A 23511-nucleotide genomic window follows, 5' to 3' on the forward strand; every position below is an offset into this window, starting at 1 on the left:
TGCTATTACCACGGGTATTTCTCACACGCCCTGCCAATGCTCAACCTGTTTTTATGTAATGCGGGAGAGTATTAATATTAACTTCAACCGAACGGCAGTAAACTTATATGTTACGTACACGATCTATGTAATGTGGTCATGCTATATTCTTGACTGTGCTCTACCATCTCATGAGAGTATATATACATTTATTTTATTTTTAACTCCATTTTTATGGGGATGATGTATATAGTCCCAAAAACTTTAATTAATGCAGATGGTTGTATTGTCCATCTAAAACAAAATATTTATACTTTCAACAGGAGTTTGAATGTACAACATAGGACCGCAAGATATAACTGAAAGGTATACAAGGTGCATCATACATTTTTGTATTCTTTGAAAATCAATCCATGGCCTCTCAAGTATTCTTAATAACTAAATAAAGATCACGCACACCTCGTAAGCATATGTGCAATATATAATAACATAAAAATTTCCAGAGATTTATGAAACGAACGATCTGACACATAGTACATAGGCATACAACAAAAATCCTCGCACGCACGCTCAATTAATCCCAGCAGAGAAGGCAGGAGAGTTGAGCGACAAAGTACACATTAGGACGCTCTTACTTACTGCAAATACAGGCGTACGAGCTTTAAATCTCGTAGACTGCGTGGAGCGTGAAAGAAAAAAAAAAAAAAAAAAAAAAAAAAAAAAAAAAATCGCGTGCTGGGCAAACTGAACGGGGGAGCACGTATGGAAGCGATTCGCCATCAGAAGATCAAACGAGCGGTGCGCAAACATACCACACGTCTGAGCTATACTATGATAGTAAATAGTGGTGGTAGTAGCAACGCGAGAAGGCATTATAGGGCTGCAGAGTGCAGCGTGTTAAATGCGCGCGACGACAAGATGAACAAGTTGTAGTCGTACTTTGTGCGTACTGTAAAAACACATGTACAGAGCGACTCTCGTTACTTTATTACACGCTACGACTACTGTATTAGTGTAAGCTACGTGCATGCACGCGCGTGTACATGAGTAGTTATCCTTCTGTGGGGAAGAGAGATTAGCTTTGCAGCCGGTAAATACACCCCAACCCCGTGGGTGTGTACGTACATACACATAGCTTTTTACTTTTGTCTGAGTCGTCTCTCGGTCGACAAAATGCAAACATACCTTAAAATCTGTGTAACTGCGCGAGTGACTGTACTGCATATTGAATGTAGGGTGAAGCGCAAGAGGATCGCTTTAAAGGCATTAAGTGCCTCCACTGTGGACGGTGGATGGTGCATGTGTTCAGTGACTTATAAAAAAACAGAGCCGTAGAATAGTACACACATGCGAAGCATTGCGTATACATGATGTATCGGGTGTTTGAACGTACTACTGCCCCTGTTGTTTGTTTTTAAATTAACGCACCGGATATCGCGTAATAGTAACAGTAGTGCTACACTTTTTGGGGGAGGGTCCTACGCGTTGGCTCGGAGATACGCGAAACAGGAGATTCTGGGTGAACGTACGTTGTACGGAATATTGAGGGAGCGTGGGAGGGAACTTGGTGGAATATCCCGTTACGTCTGACAAACACTGAATCCATGTTCACTGGAGATGGTCGAACGACTCCAAACTGTTTCAATCTCATCTTTTGCAACTTATGAAAAGAAGAAAATCACCATACACGGAAACTAAATCGCAAGACTTGCAGTCTAATTTGCACTCTCAGCTGTCAGCTGTTTCGTTGCAAAAAAAAAACCAGCCCATTGCGCTCGAAAATATGTAGAAACGAGAGAAGTAGAATTTTTCGCCGCATTTCCAAGCGAGTGCTTTACAACCTCATCCTGCTCCTGCCAGGAGAAAATGAGTCCGCGAGAAGAGGAATGTCTATGTCACCGCATTCTCGGGGTTGGCTGGCAAAAAAACGCCGAGGCCCTTGCAGACTAGCCGATTACTGGGGAAAAGTAATCGGAACGCGCTTGACAGACGAGAGGTCACCTGCTGCTACTTACCTGGTCCCATTGCTGTTGTAGGGGGGGAGGTGGCACAAAAAAGTTGGAAAGGGGTATAACCCAGGGTATTTTTGCGGCAAGGTTGGATGAGCGATGGATGGTAATTCGAACGATGACTTTACGCGGAATGATTGAGCTGCTGCTAGAAGGCGAGGGATAATAGAGTTTGGAGAGTAAATTTAACAAGTGATCCAAGGTTACATTGTTTTTTTTTATTTTGTTAACCATTGTAGTTAAGTATCCCATTCGTAACGTGTAACTACTAATCGGATTTTGAACACATGGCTTGAAAATTATGTAGTTAGTAGTATCAGTGCACATAAAATAACTAAAAAGTTTTGTACGATCAGATTACTAGTAGAAAAATAGTGGAATTGGCAAATTTTTTTCTCCCGTTTGATAGTCACCCACTCACAGGCCATTTTTCCATGCGCATGACAGCCCGCGTACCGCATTAGCGCAAGTTGGCGACAAGCGTGACTTATTTGCGACGAATTATAATCCAATCTGCGATTATCGTCGGCACACGTCATTTCCCTTCCACCCGAGCAACGCGCTTATGTTCTTCCTCTCCAAATGGCTGATGAGCGCCGTGTGGTGCTATGCGTCTATTACTGCAGACCCATCCACAGAATAACACAGTGGCGCGAGCGAATGAATTTGACGGACGCTCGAGCCTTCATTGCTTCATTATTTTATGTAACAGAGTGATGAGTTTTGGTATTCCCATTGTGAGGGAGACAAACATGTACGCATTTGTTCTTTAATTGTGTGGTGTATCTGCCAAGCGTGAGATAATGAATTCGTAATGAGAGAGTTTGATACGTGAAAATCAAAATCCCTTTTCCTGTCTAGATCAAATAATTAAGATATCCAGAAAAGTGTTACAATCAGAAAGTCGGCAGATACTTCGAGATCGCTTGCACTTTTCGGGCAGTGCCTGCAGAAATAATCGTTGCAGCAGAGTAGTGGTATAAAAGCAAGCGCAAGAGGGATCTATTGTATCACGGCGCGTTTCTTCTCTCCAAGAATCCGAGCGATGATTATCGCTACCTCGGCTTCTTCCACGAGAAAGCTATCGCACGCGCAACGAGCTTATTAAGGCCCGAAAGAGCGCGAGGCGACGGCACAAACAAAAAGCGCCGTCTCATCGGCGCGAATCATCGCCCTGTGGCTATACGTGATCCATCAAACTCGTGGCTTATTTTGTGTACCTCCTTCTTCCTCGACCCCTCTCTCTAGGCCTAATTAAAAATAAACAGAGAGAGAGAGAGAGAGAGAGAGAGAGAGAGACTCGATGCATCCCTCGATATTTTCTTGTAGGAAGATCCTTGTACATGTGCGTGTAAGCTGAGCACAATAGAGACATAAATCATCGATCGATAATCCGTGCGTATAACCTGCAGGTACACCTATTTGGGTACGCGTGTGTTACACAACATAGCTCGGAGTGGTGTTGCATTGTACTCGGGAGGAATATACATGTATCACAAGTAGCTAGGTTAATTTTTCAATTTTCCTTAAAAGGTGTTTACCGGAAATAATGTTCCATGCACGCACTCGGTAATAAAAATTAATTGTTACTGTAATGTATTGAGCCACAGATCGAAAAGTAAATTGTTAACGAGATTAATTTGCAGCCGAATTTTCAGCATTGAATCTTTTTTAACAAAATTACAACAGTATAGCTTGGTTTGATGCGCAATAAACAAGAAGAATTTATTGTTTATCACATCTATGTGTCATGCATAAACATCGCTCAATAAATACTGCACCAAATGAACTTTCATGGCTCAGTGGTGCGCTAAGAGCGATCCTCGGAACAATCGTAAATAACGAAAATGCCAACGCTTTCTTCACAGAGCACCTAATTACCTCAGTGTCATGTAGCCCTAGTTGCAAATACGGTAGCTCGTTTAAAAAATAACAAAACAAAACAAAAAAAAAAGGATGGACGCAGACAATCTTTAATTAAAGCCATAGGCGTGTGCGATATGGGAGGAGCCGCGCGTTGACGCTTTTTACCACTATATGTAGCGTGTACCTGCAGCAGTATACACGAGAATGATATATACACCCATAATATGTGTACGAGAGGAATATCGCATATCGTAGGTATATATATATATATATATATGTGTGTGTAGACCACAATCGTTGATATACATCAGGGCTCACGATCGCCTGCTCAGTGTGTGTGTATGTGTGTGTATCAGCGAGCGCAAGTTGTATCTGAGGATCTCAGCTCCGAACGAAAAGCTTTTTCCCTATACAGACTTACGGGTAGGTACACCTATGCGCCGGATGTGACGCGGCAAGAATCAAGCGACAGGCCAACGATATACACCATATATTCGGAGTTTAATGCGTATCCTCGTCTGTTCTTTTTTTTATCTGTATCTTTATTTTTATCATCATCACCATCATCATCATCATAATCACCATAGTAATGATTATTATTATGATGTCTATCATACATACGTATGCGTGTGCGCGTGACGACGCTAAGTACACGAGTATCAAAATGATAAGATCGCCAAGCGGAGGATGAATCGAAATTTGAGACAAAATATAGACAAACGCACCTGTACCTGTTACCGATCTGACGTTATAAACAAGATAGAGTCAAAAACTTGAATGGGAAAAAACTGTACTTACCCTTACGAGTACAAAAGAACGCAACAGATTTTTTTTCGATGGCCATTACTTTTTTTCAAAATTTTCCAAACTACAAGAGCTAAAAATCATTCGTTCCCTATTTGCAATGTACCAAAATCTCCACGCGTGTCGCAATTACTCCATCACTGAAATACCTCTGCTCTTTTACTGGCTCTTAAGGAATGCTGGCGAGGACTCTAGAATCCCCGCGATTTTTATCGCGGTGTATGCCATAGCATCGCTTACTTCACGCTGAGGGCTTGTTTTCTCTTAACCTCATGTTCTCGGTGAATTTAAAAAAATCCACAGCTCCCAACAACGCTTGCGAAATGAGTACAGAAAAACTTATGATTTTATTTCACAAGCATAAGAAAAAAAGAAGCCAACTCATACGAGTCATGTCACTTGAAACAGAGACCTTCCTCCGGCCATCAACGACGAGTGAGCTGAACGCGTATACATTGTTAGTCTGAGGTCTTCATCGGTGCTTCGGATTTAGATGTGTAAGTAGAAACGTTCTACTTACGCGACATGCATCGATCGCACTTACACACACTTGAACTCTGTACCATTTCTTTTAGCACCTGCTCATGAACGTTAGTTGGGTTTTACGTAAGCCCAGAAGCGCGCGATAACAGTGGCTCTGATAGAGCTCTTCGAAGGCCTCCTCTGTTGTATCACTTGGAGTTATTGTCTTTCTGTGCTCCGTGCATTTTGTTCTTGATATGGTTCATACTATTATTTATTGTTATTTTTTTTTTTCATTCGTTTTTCTTACTGTTTTCAGACAAATCATTTAGAATAATTGCATACTAAGACTCAGCTCTGCAGTAGAGAAAGAAAAAACTCTGTGTTTTGGATTAAAAAGGAGTAATTCGGTGTTTTATTCTTTATCACAGAGCTAAGCTATTTTCTTTTTTTCGCCAAGACAAAGAATTCATGTCAATTTAATTTGAGGAGGTAAAAAAAGATGTCAAATATATAATGTACCTACACTCGCAAAAAACCAAAGTAGCCTACACAGAGTCGTGATCTTCATTCCTTCTCTTGATTTACGAGACGTGAAATTTTATTAGCTCCAAACGAGCCTAATCATTAAAAAACAGTCTTTTGCCATCTCACACAATTTCACACTCGCGTGTCCGAATGACATTTCAATTGCCCGCCAACGACAGTGCACCAACGTACACAAAAAAGCGCCATCACGCGAAAAATACCATTTCCGCACCAATCGGCCGCGACGTAGGGTTATTATTTGCGATGAACAGGCGGAAAATGCAATCATCCCGTGCTGGCCAATAAAGTTCTCGCTCCCTTTCTCTGTATGTACTGTTTTCTGCGCAATGACCACGACTCATGTAGTCAAGAGTCATCCAAAAAGTCGTTGCGATACGCAAATCAACGCACAGATATAGGTACAACGCGCACCGGCTCTTTTATCAATTTTACGAATCGATTTGCCGCGCAGCATGCGACGCAACAATGCATAATACGCCGGATGGCCTCGCGTCATCATCACTGCGCAAACTTGGTGCAAAAAAGCAACGTCGTCGCGCGCATTAAAACGTGAAATTAATACGCGCGAGCCGGCTACCGTCTTTTTCCTTAGCTGATGGTATATTATACGCAACCACCACCTCGTCGCTCGTCCGATAATTACCTCCGTCCCCTCCTGTATTACGTGCCCCTTTCTTCTTCTTTCTCGCGTTATTACCCCATCCCTTCCTCCCTCTTCTCTTTCTTCACAACCTTTTTTTCTTACATATGTATGGCATACACGCGTATACTCCAAGATAATATCTCTGTTACGTCGTAGCGTGTCTACGTATAAAAAATGAAATAAAACACAGATATATAGGCATATACAAAATAAGGTACATGAACAAGGGAACGGGAGGACATATTGTTCTGGAATTGGGGACACGGGGGCTTGCCTGTACACCATTCCCGCGAAAAATGCATAGCCAACGTGAGCTCTGGCAAAAAAAGAAGCAGTAGTGTGTGCCACAGAGTCGGCTGGCAGGCGTCACCTTCAATTAAAATTCAAATCGAAATCGACGCTTCGGAAGAGAGAGGGAAAAGAGCGCACTTGAAAAGTGAGCCTGTAATTGGCCGGTGTCGAATTTTTGCGCGCTCGAGTGCCATTATGGTGTACAGCATCCCTGGTGTTTTTTTTTTTTTGGTCCTTTTTTGTACAGATGCATGTGACTATCAATTGACAGTTATTTGCTTCGCTATTTATTCCAGCTTTGTGATTTGTAACAGGTATACCCGTGTACTTTGCCTTAAACTTCCGTTATTTTTTTATCAAGTGTTGTTGTTGCGTTCTTTGTTTCTCTTGTGATTTACTAGATGGTGATGTCTCGTCTTTTCGATTACACTAATGTTTTATCGAAATTAATTATGATTGTCTCTTGCACTTATGTTTGATCCAGCCAATGTTTGATAAGTATAAACCTCTTTTTTTTCATTTAAAGTTGCAGAATTCATAATAAAATTTGACGCACGTAGATTTTATCAAAGACACTTTTACTACGTACCAACAAGCAATAAGTAACCTTAATTATCACAAAACACACATGGCAGATACACAAAGTTTCGTATTTACTCAAATACTAACAAGTCCAACGAAATATATAATTACTCGTTTACCACGAAGGGAACATCAGACACGACCATTGCGTAAAATTAGCTAATTTTACGAAAACCCTTGCTGCCGGAACCTCACTGTTTGTGGTGTCTGTGATTATTACGCTCTAGTAGCTCCAAGTCCCCGATCGACACTACGTCCGCAAACGCAGAGATTTCGCGTACTGCATCGTCGTGTTACTTTTTTTCGCACGTAACTTGACTACGATGCATCCATAAGCGAGAGTCCGGAAACCAGAGCATGCGTACACCATAGGGCATTGTATTTTCGCGTCATTACGACGCCACATGGGTAACCATTATCTCATTTTATGTAGTGAAATGAAAAAGCGTGTTTTTGACTACCGTCCACGTTTTCATTATTTTATGCGTGGAAGCTTAAAGTAATTACACCCAGAGCAACATGTTATTTACTCGTCGCTATCATGCTCTTGGTTGTGGATAAATTGCCATTGTAGAAAAAATTATTGAAACCTACAAGAACTGTACTTATCTATTACGGGCACACCTCACTTGCACGAATCGATATTGGATATACACGTAACACGTACATAATATATGTCAAGAGAACTTGTTCCTGTCTAATATTACCTTTATAGAGTTTGAATCAACTGATTTGGATTTAAGAGAAATTTATTTTTCATAAAAAACCTATTGGCAAATCCTGCAACCTATCAGGTTATACCTCCGGGTGAGTCGGATTATAGAGGGATGGGCTTTTAATCTAGCCATTCTCGAGATTCGAGTATCAGACTTTAGTCTCCCATTGTAATGTGTTAACAAGAGACATAGAACATTTGAATGATCCTGTACTTAATGACACAAAATTATTTATTTGCACCATTGCTTGAAATTCTCATCATCATTTTATTATTATTATTATTATTTTTTTTTGATACACGTAAATAATTATGTACCAACAAAAGAGTTCGCACATCAAGTATCGCGAATCAATCGGGTCCCCTTCACTTCCATCATTCCGAACAAACAAATCAAGCGCCCAAACGGAAATCAGCATATCTCCTTCTCAGACGCCCTTGTGCATAATGAAATAAAAGAAACGCGACAACGAGCGCCCCGATGATCCCTTGCAGATACACTTAGCTTCGTGGCAGAAAACTCGGTTCTTCTCCCCTACGTCGTCGTCGCGTCGGTCGAGTGAGAGAATAAACATCTATTCGCGCAAATACTATATCCACAACGGAGGCCAACCAGCTATGTGTATACGTGTACTTGTAGTAGTTGTACACCTTATATGCAGATTGATCCGATTCCCCAGAGTACACACACCCGGTACTCTCTACGTGTCTGTTGTTGCCTCGGTAACGGAATTTTCCCTAATAAATATACGGTCGTCGGCGCCACCAGCGCAGTGGTAGTACATAGTACTGATGCTGCGGGTCCCCAGTTTTCCAGTCTTTTGAAGCAGATGCAGGATTTACATACTTATACCCATATGTATGTACCGTATAGGTAATATCTATATTTGTGAAGAATTCGAGTTTTCCATAAGCGTATGACACACGAGCCTTGGGAGGACAGTAATAACACTGATGGGCGTGACTACTGCCAAGTCGTCTGATTTCATTGGATACCTCTCTTGGATAACTCTCTGACTCCCGAGATATGCGAAAAGGAGGGCAGAAAGTGTTGGTAATAAGTAGTGCTGTTATTTTTAGCACTGCTATAGCGAGCCAGAATTGGTTGGAGTGAATATGATCGCGCCACCCATAGCGTCATCAGTGAGAATTTTTTTGTTTGTTCCTTTGACTTTTCTTAATGACCGGGTCAATCTGCATCCATTGCGGACGAGAATGTATTGTCACGAAGTGTAGCTAATGACGAGAGCTAGCTGTTGCGCTCTTCATTGTCTTTAATTGCGTGAAACATAAAACCACCGTTTGAATCCTTCACACGACGTTATTGATAAATTTTTACATTCCGAGTGCTGGAGAGGTTCGCGCAAGATTTTTCTTTGTTTTCAGTTGTAAAGAATAAAACAGAGTTTAAATCTCAATTTTTTTTCGGACCACGGGAAGATTGCGCATTTTAACAAAGTTTTGATGTGCGTGGCGAGAATCGAGGGTGGATCTCTCTGGCTAAAGGAAACATCATCTGTGTACCTACCTACGCGGGGTAGCCATTATTAAATTTGACACTTCAAGAACTTGGGACATTGAAAAAGGGGACCACCGTATCGGCCACGCTAGACTGGCTATGCACCACGGTGGTGCTGTGCGATATCCCAGCTCATCGTCCTGGGGTTTATGGTGGAGAATATGATGTGCTCGGCCTCGGGGGAATCAGGATATTCGTTAATTTCTCACTGGGATGACAAGAGCACGCGAATTTTTGCTCGTGTTTTTTGTGTACTGCTCATGGTTGTGTTAGATAGAATTTTGTGATGTAGGATACTGATGCCATTACTGTTGTAATTATAGCAAAGAGGTGAAATGGAATATTAACGAGATATGCTTTGGTAATTTTTTTGTAATGGAAAACAATAATTTTTTAAATATCCTCTAAAAGTTTACTTTAACGACGAAGAAACTTTATAGCTGAATGATATGTCTTTAGTAATTTTTTTGTATCATTATGAATGTCTCAAGTTGAATTTGAAAATAAATTATTTTGTTGTATGAATTGCAAGCAAAGAGATAACACAGTAAAAATATGTATACTTTCAAATGACATGTTTAAAAAGTACCATTTTTAAAACTTCCGATGATTTTATAATAATTTAGTCTCTGTCAGAAAAAGGGACTGAATAAATAATATTTACACTCTAAGCTGTTATACTACTTAAAAACAATTTTTCATAACATTATTTTGACAGACTATTACGTACAATTAATATTGTATTATCTTTAAAAAAATTAAAAGTATATTTTTAAAAAATCTTCAATTAATAAATGCCAGTTCTTATCGAAATAAAATCATGAGATCATCAGAAAATAGTCAGATAATAGTATTTATGAGAAAAATGTTTATTACTACACATATAAAATAAATGATAAAGGAAAGGTCTATATATACGTGAGGGCACAATAACACATGAGTATTTCAGAATGGATCAATCAACAAGTATACAGTACACGTCAGAACGCAAAGAGTCTTTGACAAAAGTGTCATCGACAAGTCCGCCACGAAGAAGGAAATCTGACCCAATCTAATTTCTCCGTTCGCACACTCTTTATGTGTCCGAAGAAAAGCTTTGTGTGAGCGTTCGCCTGTACGCCAGCGTAGACGCCATCGTCGATATATGCCACTCAACGCAACACACGTAATGTATATAGGGAGACGCTATTTTTGCACGTCTGGCTTTTAAAATTGGAAAAGTCCTCTCACCTACTGAAGCGGTGATGGTACAGAGGAAAGGTCAATTCGCCACTCAAGAGGCTATTCTTGGCGCGAAATTGCCTGAAATTGGTTTACACGCTGCCATATAGGTACATGCTCTATATCGGTGGAAGTGATTGAGTCGCTTTCTTTACATGTATATAAATATATACATTGACAAGTAGAATTTTCTGGCCACCCTAAGGACAGTAGCAGCCAGCAGCTCCAGGCAAGATTCATTTAATTTTTCTCTCGGCAATCTTGTTTGGAAGAGCGTGGACGACTCCAATGCTCTTGAGGATTGCTAAGAATTGTCACCTTACCATCGGTCTGTTTCCGAGTTTTTTTTTTTTTTTTACTAATCGACAATTTCATCAGACTTCTTTAAAATAAATTAAAACCTTGCTTTTGTCTTTCGTAATGAAAAGAACTTTTTATACAAATTTTTTTTATACGAATTGTACTTGTATATAATTGCCATTGAGTAAAAATGAATGAAATAATTGTTACAGACAAACCTCACTTTTTTATTTTAAAAAATAATTCTGCAAAAATCAGTCAAATCGTAACAAAAGAAAACAATAAAAATGTTGTTGCCGTTTATCTCCACGTCAACGAATGGGAGAAAAAAGAAAATTGGTCATCGGTAAAAAAAGCGTAATGAAATAAGACATAACGGGGCAGAGAAAGAGAGAGCCGAGACAGAATGATGTACTAGTTGAGAAAAATCAGGGGATACTGGGAGCGGGAGGGAATTAAGATAAAGAATTCGTTTAGCTAATTTGCATCCGGCCGTGTCTCTTTCGGACCCTCCGGCGCCGTTTGTTTATTCATTTTATTAATTTTTCTCATTCCACGCAATAACTCGATCCACCAGCGGTGGCGAAGGAACGAGAACCCACCAGAACACTCGTGTATATAGGTATACACGTGGATGTAAGAAAATTAATAAAGACCTGTGCCCCCACCCTTCCTGTCCTCAGAATTTTTCCGTCTCGCTTATTCTTTTATTTCGTCACTACCTTAGTCTTAAAAACGGCTCGCAATCAGTTGCAGTGCAAGTTTTTTTATTAGTAATCATAATTAAATGGACTCTCTGAATGGCTTAAACGATGAGAGCTTGACGCTAACCCATCAATAGGCAACGCTGCTTTTATGTGTACCGTTACAATAAAATTTCGAAGATAAAACCCAACGAGGTACACGATCTGTGCTGTGTCAGCCAACGTGACATTCGTTCTGTACTGTAAATCCAAGTAGATTATTTTAATTTGTACACTTTCCACTTTAATCACAGCCATCCTGATAAGTATTTACGAAACAAGACGTTTAATAATAAATTAATGCAGGAATACAATACAGGATGGGAAAATTTGTTATTATACATTATTTGGCACATTTGCAAGATCATCAAATCTGTGATGGACATTTTTGCAAACATACAGTTTTTATTAACTCTTGTAATACAAAGTCGATCACTTCAGTAAAGCTGGTAAAACAGAAGAAAAAAAATATAGATTTTATTGTTCTTAAAACACTTACCATTGTGCTTTTTGTAAGAGTACTAACTTGAATAACAAGCTTTGAATGTGTGCATAAAAATTTTGTCATCTTGTACCATGTTGTCTCACCATTGTTATTAAAATTTCATTTAAAAGTAATGGACCATTCATCAAAATCACCCAAACAATATTTTTTTTCCCTCGATATCTATCGACGAAACAAACAAGCTCATCAAAAAGCTCATACGCACATCAGATCCCGTTCTGCTCGTGACATTATTATCCGAGCCGAGCAAACGACCACTAAGCCGCGGCCTGCAGCGTCGCAGGAGCCCTCCGCTCGTAATATAAAGAGAGAAAGCCTCACGCAGACTCCGAATGTGTCGAATAAAGAACAAAAACCGGCCGCCGCGCACACGCGTGCTGCCGGCGACGTGAGCACGTCTCGTTATTAGCCTCGATAATTAACGTTCTTCTCTCGCTCCGCCGTCTATGGTCCACTCTGTGCACAATCGTTAGCCTAACAACCTGGAATTTCGGTCTCTTGCGCGGCAGAAAAGAAAGAGACGTGTAGCGCTCACTCGAACTCAGCTTACTGCAGTACCTAGGCACTAGCTACTGCAATTAACGGCTCTGAGTGGCGGGATTTTCCAGGACGATATTCGCTTCGCACGCGAAAATAAAGAGGACGCTTTTTAAAAATCTTCTTTATTTTCTGTGTCCTAACTGAAGGTTGAATTAACATTCATTTTCAGCTAATCGGATGATCGAGTTTTTCATTCTTTTTGCAATAAGATAATAATTATAATAATAATATGAATGTGCACTCATCAGTTCAGTCTTTACATTAGTACTTATATCAGTTAATCAAGAATTATCAGTTAGCAGAGCTAGAAAGTGCGATAGGAGAATCTCAAGTCATTGTTGTGTAAAAAATTTTTGTTAGATCAATTTCCAAAAGTGAAGCAAATTTGTTTGCTCATAAAAAAGACTGAATTGAAAATTACAACAAAACAGAGCCAAAAAAAACGACTCAATGTCAACAAATCACTATTAAGGAGTCATTAAAAAGTTTGTGTATACATAACGGAAAGATATACTTAAAAAATGTATAATATTGGGTACAACGTTATATACGAACATGGTTCAGGCGTGTTATACGCGGGCGTTTTGTGATAGCCAGTGAGCAAAGGAGCGAGAGGTCCATAAAGCATCGAAGCATATAAAAAGGAGATAGGGAGAGATGACGCGGGGCTATATTAAATGCTAAGGATAAGGAAGCAAAAAGCGTTTGGTTATATACACGCGAGAGATAGAGGATCACTGGGGCATATATTATACGTGTACACAGGTAAGAGCGAGGAGGAGGAGGGAACAACCTGACAGAAGCCTCTTAGTCTCACTATACTCTATTCTACTCTAGCGAGAGTTGAGAGTAGAAAGTGTATATAACGATGCCGGCGCTGCTAAGAGTGACTCTATAGCGTAGCGTAAGGAGCGCAGGTATAGGGCAAAAACAGCGCAAAGAGCAGACTCGGCGCGCGGCTTAATTGCTTAATCAGACGTAGTAAATCTTACGATACAGGCATTTACACGCGCGATACACCCGTGCTGTGTACTCTCTCCTTCCTCCTCCACCTCCTCTTCCTCCCAGCTACTGCTGTTGAATCTTTTTCGTCTCGTTTTCAAGCTGCACCTCTTATCTATGGCTCGCGGTAGCGAGTAACTGAGACCCCCTCTTACCGCTATAGGTACTGCCCATCTTTTAGCTCATTTCGGGATGCTGCTCTACTGTACTGCGCTCCAAGACACTGATGAAATTTGTGAATTGTTACATTACCTTAGCCAGCAAAGTACTTTTTCCATCCCTTGACCATCAGTATATCTTTGATGTGAAAAACAAAATATGGTACATTGTTAATAGTGGCTTACGTTTTTATTGCAATCGATGTATTTTTAAAAATTTTTTCTTTTTCAAGACAATACGTCGAAAGAAGAAAGATCAAGACATATTTTTGTTATTTATTCAAATAAAAAAAAAAAAGAAAAATAAGATATATCATCATTGCTTATGTCTACTTATCAGATAATAGACACTTGTCACTGCTTATTACAAATCACTACTAGTATACTATAGACTGATCATCACTAATCACTGCTTAATATAAATTTAAAACCAGTAAACACAACTTTTAGCAGATCTTCTCTAATTATTAAATACCACTGCAAATCGTTGAATTGTTTATTATTTCTTGTCGTCGCTTATCATTGCTTATCACCAATAAAACTTTCATAAATTATATCATCACTGCTTGTCACTACTTATAATTACTTATAATTACTTGTAATAAGTTATTATTATGTGTCGTTGCTTATCATTGCTTGTAACTGTATCTCATAAATTATTATTGTTTATTTTTAATTACCATTACTCATCATTGCTTTTTACTGGTTGAATTATCATTATTTATAACTGTAACTCACCAATTCTTTTCAATGCCCGTGCATTATTATTTTTTTTCACTATTTCACTTAATCTTATCGTCACTCAACATTGCTTATACGATAATCTTTCAGTATTTTGGTTAACACAACTTTTCACCTGTTGATTTTCTTTCGTAATATTCTAATCATAATTTAACATCACATGTCATAAACCTCATTATCGTTGCTTATACTTCTCATTACTAGTTAGCTTATCATTACTTGCGAACGTTTATCATCTTTTATTATTAGTTTTCATTTTATTATAAAATTTTGACTCTGATAAGATAATGTATTCACTAATAAACTCTTATAACATATAAATGAGTAGTTACTTAATCATTGATTATTATTGTCTACTATAAGTTTACTTATCTTTACGTATGATTGCTGATAGTGGCTTCTAATCTTTTTTCACTGATACTTACTGCAAGGGGGCACTTCTAATATCTAGAATTTATTATACACGCTTTACATTTATACTTATATTCTTTTATTTATTATATTTTCTTATAATCAAAAATCCGTCTAATAGACCATTCAATTTTTTGTGTACGTACATATATTTCATTTTATAAAAAATTCCTATTTTCAAATTCAAATTTGAACGCCGCGCGCGGGGAATGTGCGTCTAGTACGTTAAGAAAACGCTAGAGCGCGGGAAAACCTGCTACTCAAAAGGAAATAACGTTATAACGCCTCACATTATAATAAAAACAGCATGAGGTGAGGGAAAATGTGTTGTCAGTGTCGTCAGTAGTTTGGGACAAATATCAACCGTATAAGTATAAATACATAAATAACAAACCCTTAATAGATGGGGAAGAATGCCGAAAGGAGAATAAAAAAAAAAAATAGAAAAACTAAAGGAAAGGGAGAAACAACTCCAAACACTTTACCATGGGCCACGTGACCAACGAAGACAAGTTGCAATGGTACGAATGGAAAGGAAAAAGGAGAAACATCTGGAAATGATGAAAATCCAGCAGATACGAGTGGAGCAATGGGTCATGGGGCTCCCGTACCCAACAGATACTCAGGCTCCAATCGTCGCACCTTCTAAATCTATCCTTCCTACGATTCCCCTTCCCCCACTCCTAACCCAAACCCCACCACCACTCACGACTCATGCTTTTCATGAAAACCCCACATCAACATCCATCGAAAAAAAATTACGAGACGCCCTCAACACACTTTTCGGTCCCCCACCAACCAAAACAAAAATCACCTGCTCCCGACTTTTTGACTGCGCTCCCGTTCAAATCAACCAATCCATCATTCCACCCATCCAAATCACACAACCAAAAATCAAATCAATCGTAGTTATTCCACCCCATTCCAAATTCAGTCAACAAAACAAAAAAAACAACACATGAAAACACAACAAACACGCCACCCAAACCCAAGTTGGCACCTACAACCACACCCATCGCTACACCTACAAAAACCATCACACAACTCCATCCTTTAATCAAGCCTCGACCACATCGCCTCCGTAAAAAGTTCAAGCCAGTACAAAACATTCAGAAATACTTAAAAACCGATGTAAATAACAATAAATAAAGCTCATTACTTCTAACCTAATTTGTTCATAGAAAAATATTTTTTTTTTATTTTCACAAATTAGAGGGGGCAGATGCAAGGGGGCACTTTTAACGCTTCGCTTTAAGCGCGGAGACGACGCATCCCCAAGTAGTCGAGGCACTAGGGTCAGCGACCACGTTCTTAGGCGAAGTTCCTGGGTTGATGACTTGAGCAGTGCTCAAGACACCCAAGGGCCCTGAAAACGACCTAACCTTACGTGACTTGGTCGGATAGGTAGTTACCTAACATTTACTTTCCGCGGTTGTAATATAAATTCGCATTAGTCTAACCTAACGTTTTTAAGCAGAGATATTAAGGAGGGAAAATTCAAATTGTCATTTATGTAAAATTCTCTATTAAAAGGGCGGATAAATTTTAAGTAAATTATCGAGTATATTATATATTGTTTTTTATTATTAATGTAAATAATTGCGATCACTCAAATACAATTAATACATGTAAAAATTTAAGATAAAATTTCCTTAGAATCATATGATTGAATAAATATAAGATAATTAAAAATAAATTGATTGTACTTATTTAAGCAAACCTTCCCCTCCACATAAGATTGCGAGTTCCTTTTTATAGTTTAAGATAAAAACTAGAAAAATAGCTGTTAAGATTTGAAATCGTTTAATAAACTGAGAATATTATCTGGACCCCAAAAAAGGACAGGAATAAAATAAAAAAGATATTAGATTACAAAAATATTGAATAAGTTGAAAAAGATATTAAATTATTAAATTAATTAAATTAAGGAAATATTCAGGAGAATTCAATAAAGTAATAATCAATAAACAATTGCTGTATATGGTGCAGGAATTAATTGATTATTCAACAGATAAATTTTGAAACTTGATAATAAATATTTTTAAGTATTGTATATAATCGGCAATTTGAGCAATTTCGCTCTTTTACACATGGCCACGAACCCGCCCTCCGACATATAAACACAATCATTGTTTGTATGTTGGTTCCTAATCTTAGAGTTTCCTCGGTACAGATAATATTCTTAGCCGATTGTTACCACCACAAATTAACCGGGGTTTAAACTCGAAGAAAAGGGAGTCGTATTACTTTGTTTAAGTCAATTATCACTTTTTATCATAACTTTACATATCAACATACATTATTATTAAATATATTCAACATATTAAATATATTGAATTGCTTTTTCATTCATTTTTAATTGACTAATTATTGTCCAAGAGAATTTCTCATAGCTTCGTAAGAAAATTTTTAATACAAAGCTGGAAAATGGAATTAATATTATTTTATCACACATTATTGCTAACCACAAATTACAATAGCTTATCGTACCAGCTGCTACCACCACAGGCTGCCACTCGCTACTAGATCAGCCTATCTCGTTTGCCATTCCCGTCCTCGTCGCGTATACGTATAATGTGCACACACGCACACCTCCTGTCTTTTTATTTTCTATTTGCACATTACGCGTGCTTCGTTTCTCACCCACCTCCTCTATCTCTCTCGTTGGTCCACCTTTTTTTTATTCCTTCTCTGATTTCTTTTCTATCTATTTCTCTCTCTTTCTCTCTCTGAAACTTTTTATATCCTTCATCTGGGGATTATGATTTATCGAGCCGCTTACTGGCGAGACTCGATCGTGTAATTACACGCCGCACGGTGCAGGTTCGCGAGCCGATGCTTGATATACCACATGTATATGTACACGTATACCGGCTAATAGCGTCGTCTCGCATTTATTATACCACTATCCTTTGCCCATGGCCCTCGTCGTACACCAATACATATGGGTACATGGATATGTATATATATTTGTGAGAGACCGATTTCATTTCTCATTTGCCTCGCGGCGCATCGCTTGCTCTCTTTCCCCGTACACATATTATGTGTATGCATATATATCCACGCAGAACATTATCCACGAGTGTCATACTGTGCTTTGATCTGTCACTGCTTATAAGAGACCCGCATTCTCTCTTTCACTATTTGGGCTCAGAAATGCGTTTACATTTAAATCGAGTGTATTGCGATCTGGAATATCGAATCAAGTTGATTACCGTACTTTCTCTGATCGAAAACTCCATTTCATCCGACTGATTGCCGGTTGTCTATATGATCTTTTCGGTTTCACCTTTACTTTTTTTGCTATTGTATTTTTTTTTTTCGGTACATTTGTGCGACAGAATTAGGTACAAACTATACAGCAGGTTATGACTATTCACGATTTTTATGTCTTCATTTGATTTTACACAAAAGTCCAAGCAATGCAGTTGTTTATCCGTTTTTCCCCCAACTTTATCAAGTACAAATTAATCCCTAATTGCAATCAAGCTTTGCAAGAGTGCGAGACGAGAGTACAAATGACAACAGATTCCTGCGCATCGCATGTAACGTTGTTACTGTGCATTTCCCCCTTATATAGCCTAACGACTCACTTGCGGGGCCATTCATTCGTCCTGTAAAAAAACAGAAGTCTCATAATGTGCAGCTATAGCTTTCAATAGTATACATGTGTATATAAATAAGGAACAGGGCGCGTTCGCGACATTCACGCGCGGATGTAATGCGAGGCTCGTTTGGCGGCTCTCATTAGCGGTGCACGCACACACTCACACTTGGTACATATCAAAGGGGGGATAATCGTAGCCTCCGGTGTAACGTAATACTGGCGAGATACTCATATCCTCTTCTGTGCGGGATGCGTCTTACCGATCCTATCTCTTTCACTCTTTTTTTTTTGCGCGTAGGATATACACATGTGTGCCCGTGTACTCTCCTCCTACCTACTCTTGCGCGATGATCTTACATTGCAAAAGTCGTCGTCGTCGTGTCTTATTCTTTATACGGTTGAGACACAGCCAGGAGGAAGAGGAGAGGGGAAGGCTTGATTACGGGCTTGCGAAAATCCGACATATCCCGTTCACCCCTTTCTCTCTCTTGGGGTCAAGGTGTTAGTAATACGTGCCGATAAATTCGTGTAAAAAATTGTGGGAATGGAGTGGGAGCGCTGCTATTTTTTTAGATACTGTGCAATAATTTTAATTTCTTAAGCACTATTTGGGATATTTTTGAAAATAATTTAATTAGGTATAATTTGATTTGAGATTATCGTCTTGAAAAATTGGGTTATTGGCCATAAGATTTTACACACACCCTGTAATAACACTGCTACTTATCCAACATTATTAAAGACGCACGATATCTCGAGTAAGTAGTCCTCTAACATTGTTTTCAAGATAAGCCCTTCTTTGATTGTCAAATATTGGATACCATATCCTAGACTTTACTACTTGAAGTAGCCGTAACTCTAGCTTAAATTTTTCCAAATACCTCACAATATTTAGAAATTCGCAAAGATGTTTGAAATTAACACTGTCGTCATTCAACGTTAAAAAGAACAATAATCACACACAATGATATAGTTTTTAAAAACAACCCAGGCGCGTGTTACACAATACGACACTGCAACACCACACCGTATCATTTCTATATAATAGGCCAATAAAACAGGCGCATTTCATCGACGCGTGAACGAAAACGATCCGTCAAAACAGCAGTTACTGCTGGCGTGTAACAAAAGAGAAAAGAAAAGAATCGGAAAAGAGAGAGAGAGAGAGAGAGAGAGAGAGAGAGAGAAGCAAAAGTCAACTGCGTGTAATCACAGCCTCACGCCAGTAGCAGTAGAAACTCAACGGCAGCAGCTTCCCATTAAAATGTAACATTTCATTGAACCGTCAAATGACGCGTTCCCTCTGTCATTCTCTCCTCCTTCGCAGCACCAGATGCAAATGTCATCGATACACGCGCGCACAGGCGTATCATGTGGATTATTCTCTGGCAATAAAAATCAAAGCCACCACCCTCTGGGCTCTCTTGTGCACGTAACACAGACGTCGTCGCAGTGTATATATATGTAGGTATATACACACGTACAGCTCGAGGGCAGGAAACCTTACCCCTATCGCGCACGTCGACGTAGTCACGATGACAGACTCCGCTCTGTGTCATGTATAGCGCAATGATATACTATGTACACCACGAGGAGTTCGGGTCACCGGTGCATGAAGCATTTAAGCATCGACAATGTAAGCCAATCAAGGGACCCTGCAGATTATACACACGCGCGATCGCTCATTGACATTGCGTTAAAGTTACACGCACACGTACGTATTTGCAAGCTTATTTTATTTTATTTTTTTTTTTTTTTTACTCTCGAGGTATATTACAATACCCCCAGCGGGTGCTTAACAGCCTCGGGGCGCGAATCCACGTCTGTTCGTCTAGCTGTGTGCATGGATGCGTGCGCCTTTTGATGCTCTCAAATGGTAGGTATGCCTGATACATTTCTGGCCTCGGCGGTCGGCTTACGTACATACGTATTGCTCGGTACGTCTCGAAATTACTTTTCTCCTCTTCCTTGCCTCCATACCCGCCTTTATCTACTGTACATCTCCTGGTGATCCTCGACTATAAGTATGCTCAGCTTGCGTATTTCCTCTTTTTTGGGGTCGGGAAACAATTCGAGGAGAAAGTAGATTACTTGGACTGGATTTAAATTCGGATTACCTTAGGTTCTGGTGTCTGATGTTTCTCACATGCGGAGATGAAGATGTCGAATGATATCCAAGTCAACTTGTTTAATATATCTGTAAAATGAGTCATTTTTTTTTCGTTCAGAGGAGCTACAATCCACCAAGCCGCTCCACCATTGCTGCTCCGGAAACAACAATGGCGCGATCGTACGCGAGTCCGCGGAATTCTCCTCGCAAATAGGTACAAAAAGGGAAGAGCTTCCTCCTTGCTCGATTCTCCCTTAAAACCCCACGGGGCGTCGCAAAAGGGAGGGAGAGAGAGAGAGAGAGAGACGGAACGTGCGAGGGAAATAATAACATATTCCGGAGCTTATATACAGAAAGGGATATGTACATACACACACGCACGTACGGAGTTTGAAACGTGTGCGCCGACTAAAAGGCTTTACGAGGTAATTTGCGACGGCTTAGAGCGGGCCTCGGCCGATCCCTGATCTCGCGCCCTGCTCTCGTGAAATCTTACACCGTAGGCCGGATGCTGCTGGCTCGTTTTCCTTTTTCTCCTCGCAGTAATTATGTACGCGTAACTGGTGCCGCTGCTTTTTCTAAATCCATGTGCTTGCGTGTGAGCGATCATTTGCGGTTACCAAAGAGTTACTTTGTTTTCACTTTCTGAGATTCGCCACAGAATTTAAAATAAGATATCTAATACGGTCCACGAAAGAACAAATGGCTCGGTTACCCGTCCAGTATCGGACGCGAAACGTAAAATCCGATACTCTTCTACCGAAAAAATGACACGTCATGTGGAAGGACTCGGCGAGCCCGAAAGTTATCGGAATACCTGTGGTAATGCGGAGGAGCGGAGGGTCTTCCAAAATTACGAGGCGAAATCGAAAAGAAAGAGAAAAAGAAAGGGGGAGAGCCGAACTGCTGCCTTTTTGAAAACCGATATGCAGGAGCCTCTTCTTTCTACGTGCTCTTGTCTACCGCGCTACAGCCATCGAAGACTTTTTGTTCCAGATTTTGTCCCTTGTGTCGGATTTTTTTTTCCAAATTCCTCCTTCTACTCTGCACGCGCGAGTTCTCTGTTACACTGTACAAGTTATTATACGCGTGGTGTATTCCACATTATAGAAGCCGAGGTCTGGTACCGCTTTACGGGCTGTCACGTTTGATTTTTGTTGACGGTAAATCTTTGGGTTTTTTTTTGTTTCCCCGAAAATGCGTAATTGAGCAAGCTGGAGTGCAAACCATGTCGTCTGCAAGGGTCTCTTTTATCCTTTTTTTTCTCCCCTTGAGTCTTTCCTACTATACATACATAAATAGATGATACAAGTTTCTTATCTGTCGCAATCCATTAACTCGAGCACCAAGTTTCAATTACGAGGATCATCAATGCTTTGGAGACCAAGACAATTCAACGTTTAAAGATCGCAAAAGATAGAGCCGCGGACGCAAGGGGAAGAGTGGAAATTTAATTCGACCCGAAATGCGCTGCAGGACTTGACTGGCATCGATTCAAGGACCCTCGAGCGCGTCCTGTGGGAAAGAGAAGCGAGACGGGAGGAAGGGAGGCGCGTGGCCCAATCACGCGGCGCAGCAACCCTCCTCGGCTATTGAAATTCTCCTTCATCTTGGGTGTAATTGCTTTGCGGATTGCAGGGCGTGAAGGCGCTCGCGACTGTTGCACGTATACTTACGGGCTTTGAGGATTTTTCAGTGTTAAGTCACTAGAAAAACAGTGCCAGTTGATGTATGTACACTAGAGACTGAAGTGAAGAATCGTAAAATATAGTAGACTCGTTTTTTTCTATTTGGCATTTGTTGTCGCGTGTTGCACGTATCCTTCTATAAGTATCCAAACAATGCGAGACGATGGGACATTAGAAAACATCGGTGGACAGCAGTTTCGTTGGAAATGTGAAACAGTTAAGTAAATACATCAGCAGGTCTCGGATTTTATGTGTGTTCTCGTATCTGATTTGATCTATTTAAGACAAAATTTCAAGTGATCGACACCCGTCATCTACTCCTGAAGTCAAAAAAGATCACCGAAGCGAAGCATCAAGATTCGGACACGCACGTTTGGTTTTCTATTTCGTGTGAGTATCGTGGGTCCACGTGAAAGTCAGAAGAGAAAAAGACAGCGACGACAAATAATCCAAGCAAGCAGCCCACGCAGAAACAATATAAAGCATGTACAGAGGAGTCGTCGAAGGCAAAGGCACACGAGACCCCGTTAAGAGCCTCTCGAGCGCTGTTTGCTGGCAAACACCCTTCCAGAACTACTTCCACTTGTGCTCGAGCCGAGAAAAGTAGTGTAGAGTAGAATAGTGAAGTACACATACCGGAGCTCCTGGCGCCCTTGCGCTCCTCGCGGGCGCATCATCCTTCGTCCGTCCTTTTTCTCGCTCCCTCACTCACATATACGACCCTTTACTGCGTGTACTTGGGTTGGCTTATGTACGCAAGCTAGCCCCGCCTGCCTGACAGAGAGGCTTGATTACATATTAATTATTTACCAAGCGATTTTCAGAGAAGGGCCTCTATCTCACATAGAGATGGTGCATTCGCTTACGTGAGTTCGATATCGACAGTATTATATACATGGTCCTGTTTTTTGTGTACAGGGGCTCTAAAATGTTTGGATAGATACAGAAAGTGAAGAAGTGCGTGGAATAGATTTCGGAAGACTTTTATACCTCTTCTTACTGGACTTGTATTAAAAACATCATTCCTTTATGAAAAATCGTTTGAACAAAAGTTTACAGGACTGAA

The 23511-nt window shown here is 40.0% G+C and overlaps 1 protein-coding gene across 3 annotated transcripts in view; it reads left to right on the forward strand.

Annotated features, from left to right (window-relative positions):
- Optix (optix) overlaps positions 1-23511 on the forward strand; it is a 55641-nt gene that overhangs the window by 20753 nt on the left and 11377 nt on the right. The window contains exon 3 of one of the 3 annotated variants that reach the window (XM_089589387.1): positions 10659-10679. The exons of the other annotated variants lie outside the window; for them this stretch is intronic. Coding sequence (XP_089445513.1) covers positions 10659-10679 — 21 coding nt within the window. The remainder of the gene's footprint in view (positions 1-10658; positions 10680-23511) is intronic. 3 annotated transcript variants of the gene reach the window in all.

Source organism: Copidosoma floridanum, unplaced genomic scaffold, assembly GCF_036245765.1.
Source record: "Copidosoma floridanum isolate Cflo_tuat_1 unplaced genomic scaffold, Cflo_Japanese_pri ptg000009l, whole genome shotgun sequence".
In the NCBI taxonomy this organism is placed as follows: domain Eukaryota; kingdom Metazoa; phylum Arthropoda; class Insecta; order Hymenoptera; family Encyrtidae; genus Copidosoma; species Copidosoma floridanum.